This window comes from Temnothorax curvispinosus, unplaced genomic scaffold, assembly GCF_003070985.1.
Source record: "Temnothorax curvispinosus isolate PA1 unplaced genomic scaffold, ASM307098v1 QBEX01000763.1, whole genome shotgun sequence".
Taxonomy (NCBI): domain Eukaryota; kingdom Metazoa; phylum Arthropoda; class Insecta; order Hymenoptera; family Formicidae; genus Temnothorax; species Temnothorax curvispinosus.
The window spans coordinates 1-6,393 of NW_020210543.1; the positions used below are offsets into that span (position 1 = coordinate 1).

General features: G+C 48.6%; 2 protein-coding genes across 2 annotated transcripts; both read left to right on the top strand.

The window, feature by feature from the left end:
• The first annotated feature begins 6 nt into the window (after nucleotides 1-6).
• LOC112458124 lies at nucleotides 7-1,125 on the top strand. Its single transcript, XM_025021569.1, has 2 exons — nucleotides 7-920; nucleotides 1,046-1,125. Exons 1-2 carry the CDS (start codon nucleotides 47-49, stop codon nucleotides 1,051-1,053), a joined length of 882 nt encoding a protein of 293 aa, XP_024877337.1. The 5' UTR covers nucleotides 7-46; the 3' UTR covers nucleotides 1,054-1,125.
• Nucleotides 1,126-4,662: 3,537 nt separating this feature from the next.
• LOC112458132 (uncharacterized protein K02A2.6-like) lies at nucleotides 4,663-6,377 on the top strand (the record flags this gene model as incomplete). Its single annotated transcript, XM_025021580.1, has 2 exons — nucleotides 4,663-5,161; nucleotides 5,346-6,377. Coding segments are annotated over exons 1-2 (1,531 nt in total), but the record flags the coding sequence as incomplete, so codon positions are not given.
• Between the last annotated feature and the right edge of the window lie 16 nt (nucleotides 6,378-6,393).

The following is a 6,393-nucleotide window of genomic DNA, read 5'->3' on the forward strand; positions in this document are numbered from 1 at the left end:
TGCAGAATTCCAGGGACCACAGGACGGCGCCGGGGCTGGCGTACCGATGCAACCAAAACCGCCTACGTTTTCCATATCCGAATATCGCTCGTCGGAAGAGACTTCGGTTGCAGACTATTTCAAGCGTTTTGAGTGGGCATTAAGGTTGAGTAAAATTTCCGAAGCACAATATGCGAATTATGCTCGAGTGCACATGGGTGCGGAACTAAATAACGCCCTGAAGTTCTTGGTGAGCCCTCGTGACCCTGAAGATCTTCAATTCACGGAGATACGTACAATCTTAGTAGATCATTTTGATCAAACTAAAAACAAATACGTTGAGAGCATTAAATTCAGACAAATAGTACAGCAAAAAGGCGAATCTGTCGCAAATTTTTCACTTTGTTTAAAACAAGGCGCTGCTCATTGTGAATACGATACATTCCTGGACAGAATGTTGATTGAGCAACTTCTCCACGGACTAGAATCACGGGATATGTGCGATGAGATCATCGCCAAGAAACCGACAACATTCAATGCTGCATACGAGATCGCGCATTCACTCGAGGCAACCCGAAACACAGCAAATGAGGTTAGAACGTCCGAACCAGTGACAGCTCCTGAGACTACAAACAAGTTAGGTTATGAAACGCCGAAAACGAGGAAAGGCGGACAGCTTCGACATCAAGCTTCACCACAAGGTAGCGGACAACAGCTTCAAGGTTCGTGTAACGGAGGTCAACATCTACGAAGTTTATGTCGATTCCGTGAAGCAAAATGCTACAAGTGTGACAAAACCGGTCACATAGCTAAAGTATGCAGAACAAAGAAATCTACGCCGCAGGACTTCCCCACTAATCAGGTTCAATCAGAAGTGCATCCAGCTGCTCAAATTGATTCAGTACAACAATTGAGCCAAATTCATGAAGTTGCTTCGCCAGGTAAGCAAATTATCAATGTCAAGATCGATGGCCGTAACCTTGAAATGGAGCTAGACACCGGAGCACCGTGCGGTATAATTGGAGTGTCAAAACTACGTGAGATTAAACCTCACTTTTCTTTACAGAAAACTAACAGACAATTTTCGAGTTACACAGGACATCATATTGACTGCATTGGTCGTATTCCAGTGAACGCAACCATCGGATCTACTACACGAAGACTCAACCTCTACGTCGTGTCAGGGGACACAGACACCCTCTTAGGACGGGAATGGATTTCGCATTTTACCCACGAAATAAATTTAAATCGCCTCTTCTCTACTGATCGGATAAATTCGCTTACTTCTGAATCACAGATAACTCCAGAACAGAACGCACGTCTCAATCAATTACTGGCAAGCTTCGCAGACATTTTCAGCGATGTTCCTGGTAAGCTGACTGATCCGCCGGCTACGGTGCATTTAAAACCCGGCACATCTCCAATCTTTGCCAAAGCTCGTGATGTTCCATTGGCGCTACGGGACCAATACGCTAAAGAAATTGATGCAAAGATTGCATCGGGAGTCTACGAAAAGGTTGAGTATTCAGAATGGGCTTCACCTACCCATATCGTCGTGAAAAAGAATGGAAAATTACGTATCACTGGGAATTACAAACCGACAGTTAACCCTGCAACCGCACGCGCCGAGTCGATCAACCGTTACCGACACGGTGATCATAACCGCCATCCCGAGCCAGACGTGGTAGCAGCCGGATGAGGACGAGCCGGACTTCGCCAGCCCATCCAGCGGAGAAGGCGATACGGCCGACGAAAGGGGGACATCCCCAGATTAATTTTAGGAAAGAATAAGACGTTCCGAGGACGGAGTTGTAAATAGTCATTTCATTTTAGAATAAAGTTATTCAGCCTATCCGTCCGGCGTTAAGATATGCGACAGCGGTCGCTGGGCAGCGGCCCATTTAGCATATAAGCGTTTATTTTCAGCGATCCACAAATATTTCATTTTCTTTTCTCGGCACCAAGTGCCAGGCCCGACCAGGAAGCAGTTTTCTTTTGATTTACTAGGTGCGTGGATCAGCAATAGCACCCGGCACGATGATTGGTCGAGCCACACACAATCTTCGACGCGGGAGCGCGGGATTCTGACAGCGCGCACGCCAGGCGAACGAGAGTCGAGATGCCGACTCCTGACATCCTCACAAGAGGATCATCCAAAAATTAGCGCGATCCGATTGCGCAAACATGGGGTTTGCCGGACACCCGGCGAAACACACGAAGGGGGCGCCGTAGCGCCAAACGGCTTAAACTGCCGCCAGAGAAAGGCTTCACCGACCTCTGGGGACTACCGCGAACACGATCCGATCGCGCGAACCCCAAGTTTGCCGGACACGTCACCAAATGACGAACGCGGCGACGCAGCGCCAAAAGGCTTGAACTGCCGCCAGAGGGAGGCTTCTCCGACCTCTGGAGACTATCGCGAACGCGATCCGCCCACGCAAACACCTGGTTTGCCGGACAAGGGGCTACAGGGCAAGCGAAGCGTCGTAGCGTCGCGGCATGAAATATGCATGTTCGGGGGTACGAACAGACCCTAGAGTCCGAACGCGAACGCGATCTGACTGTGCAAACACCCGGTTTGCCGGACAGACTTAATATCGTGAACCGAGCGTCGGAGCGAACTGAGAGTCGATATGCTCACTCGGGGAACGTCGATAAGACATACGAGTCCAACGCGAGCGAGATCTGACCGCGCAAACATCCGGTTTGCCGGACAGACCCGATATGTTGAACCGAGCGTCGGACCGGCGTGAAATTAAATATGCGTACTCGGGGAAGGTCGAGAAAACATCCCAATCAATCGCGATTGCGATCTGACCGCGCAAACACTCGGTTTGCCGGACAGATGACAAAAACTAGGATTGCGTCACCAGGGACACCTGGTACACCCGAATATCGAAGCGCGATCAAAATCCGACCATCCCAACTGGGGGTTGTCCGGACAGTCCAGACAACTAGTAGTTTCCGACGTCGGCTACAGGAAGTAGGACCGGAATACGATCGATCAAAACCTAAAGAGTAGGCATCTGGGTCGCCGCCATGAGCGGACGTTTTAAACGCGATCTAGACGGCTTCTCCAGGAAGTCAACGCGGAATCGAGATTAGGGACATCGAATAGACCTTGCGCATAGGTCGGCGCCGTTCAAAGGTCAATATTGTAAAAGCTGAATTGTTGCTACCCGGAAATCGAAAGAGCGAGACGCAAATAGTGTACTAGCGTTGGAAATTTTCATCGCAAACATCTGGCGCACACCTGGTGTGTCGAAACGCGTAAACACCTTTTGTTAAGACGTAGCATGGAAATTTCCAGAGCGGTGAAAACGGCCGAGACCCATATGGAAGGGGAAAAACTCGGTGGTAGGGAGCCCGAGAGAGCAACGTTTCTCGAGGCAGTCTCCCGTGGGCGCTCGAAAGTAGCAACCTCGCGCGTATTATACCGGCGTATCGTTGAAGAATATTCGCGAACGCGAAACGGAATACGATAATTAAGACTACCTCAGTGTCTAATAACAAACGGGAACGCCCGCCAACAGCGTTACGTGACGTCGATACGAAAGACGTACGGGTTTTCGCGTACCTGAATTGCGAAATCGCACTCAGCGAGGCGTGCGACCGCCATCTTGTGTGGCAATCGTTAATTGTGAATCACCAACATTGTGCAACTAAAGTTAACAATAAAAGCAATCGTTATTTGCAAAAATCCAAACGAAAATATCATTACTTACCCGGAAACTTACCTGAACAAGCGGCTGTCCGGCCATCTTGGTGATAGCGTGGTCCGATCTTCAAGGTCATCACAGATTCTACTTCAGAGGAGGCCATTGATGAGGAAACCGTGGCGGAAACCTGAAAAAAGTTGATATTAGTTGTGGTTACGCGGACAGTTCTCGGTTGTCCGGCTATCTCCCAGACGCGTTGATCCTAGACATCGGTGAGCAGCGATGATCTACGACATCGGCGATGGTGATGAAGCAGCTGTCGACGAAACCTGAAAATAAAAGAGAATTAGTGGCGTTTTACTTATATTAATGTCGGGACTTAGCCGATCAAGCGGTTGTCCGGCTATCATGGTTCCACGGATGAGGTAGATGAATGATCGATAGTGGAAACGATTGGCAGAGCATCCCAGAGGAGGCAACCGTGGCGGGAGTCTGAAAAGTCAAAGGGTTAAGGAGATATTACCTGATCAAGCAGCTGTCCGGCTAACAGGTATCCCTGGCTGGCCGATTGAGGTCATACCTAGCGGTATCCAGAGCTCAGGCGATGCTTATCGAGCAGTTGTGGCGGGATTGAAAAATAAAATTGTTTAAACAAATTGTTCAAATTTTGGCTGATTTTCATTACGAATACCTACCTTCTCGGTATATAAAGGTTAAACCGAGTGGCGACCGATGACTAATAGGACAAAATAGCGTACCCCGTGGCCCGATTATGCATCGTTCGGTCACAAACCCGAGAATGATTGTCGACGAACATCCGATACCAAAGATTGAACATATTTTTAATAAGATGAAAGGAGCTACGTTTTTTTGCCACCTCGATGTTACGGATGCACACACGCATCTCCCTATTGATGAAGAGTTTCGTCATGTTCTTACACTAAATACTCCAACGCACGGACTGATTCGACCAAAGAGAGCGGCTTACGGAGCAGCTAACATTCCGGCAATCTGGCAGCGACGCATGGAAACCATTCTGGAGGGCCTCCCGGGTGTCACCAATTTTTTCGACGATATCATAATTCCCGCTGATGGATTCGATAACTTATTATCAGTACTCTCGGCTACGCTGGAACGATTGAGAACTCATGGCATACGACTTAATCGAGCAAAGTGCGTCTTTGCTACTCCGACCCTGGAATGCTTGGGACACAAGATAGATCGTCATGGTTTTCACAAGTCGGACAAACACATCGCAGCCATTCGTGATGCACCTCAGCCTACAACTCCGGAACAATTGCAGTTGTTTCTGGGGAAAGCGACGTACTACAGTGCGTATATCTCCAACCTCTCCGATAGAACTCGACCATTGCGAGACATGCTACTTACTGATCCTTTTAAATGGACACTGGATGCAGAGAAGGCATATCAAGACATCAAAGAGGCCCTAATTTCACCCCAAGTATTAATGCAGTATGATCCATCTCTTCCGTTGATCCTGGCCACGGATGCGAGCAAAACAGGTTTAGGAGCAGTCCTCTCACCGACTTGAAAACGGACAGGAACGTCCGATTGCATACGCCAGCTGTACCATGTCCGCCACTGAGCAACGATATCCACAAATCGACAAAGAAGCTCTCGCCATTGTTTAGACAGTAAAAAAATTTTTCCATTACCTATATGCTCGTAAATTCATTCTCATTACAGACCACAAGCCACTGACACAGATTTTGCACCCCGAGAAGTCCCTTCCAACACTTTGTATCAGCCGAATGGCGAACTACGCAGATTACCTAGCACACTTCAACTTCGACGTCGTCTTTAAACCTACAGACCAGAACACAAATGCCGACTACTGTTCCCGGATACCACATCCATCAACACGAAACGAAGTCAACAAACTGTCTCTTCACGGGGGAAGAAATGTTAGTGAAGAAGATGGAATCGATCGATTTGCCCTACACCAAATTCAACAGTTGCCAGTTCGTGCTGAACACATAGCGCGCGAGACACGCAAGAACCCTCATCTTGGCAAAATAGTACAGGAGTTGGAAGCAGGTCGCAATCTCGCACGTATTGGCTACAAGGCCCCGGAAGCGTGTTACACACTCGCCGCCAACTGCTTACTCTTTGAGCATAGAGTAGTTATACCTTCAACGCTGAGACAGCCAATCCTGGATGACCTACACACAGCCCACATCGGTATTGTAAAAATGAAGGGTTTAGCGCGATCCTTCATCTACTGGCCAGGTATAGACTCGGACATCGAACGGTCTGCTAAATCATGTGTGGAATGCGCACGCCATGCACATGCTCCGCCGAAGTTCAGCGACCACCACTGGGAGTATCCGAAGGGGCCGTGGGGACGAGTTCACATCGATTACGCAGGGCCAGTGGCAGGTGCAATGCTGCTAGTCATCGTCGATGCTTACAGTAAGTGGCTTGAAGTTAAAGTCACCAATTCGTCTACAACAGAGGCCACAATTAAAATTCTGGATGAATTATTCGCTGCATACGGTGTGCCAACAACCATCGTCTCGGACAACGGCACTCAGTTCACTGCTGCCGAGTTTAAGACCTTCCTACAAAGAAGCGGAGTGACATTCCACAAGTTTTCAGCACCATACCATCCAGCTACAAATGGCCAGGCAGAACGATACGTCCAAACGGTGAAAGACACCCTGAAAGCGATGTCCACAACGAGAAATTCACTACAAACAAATTTGAATGAATTGTTGCGTCAGTATCGAAAAGC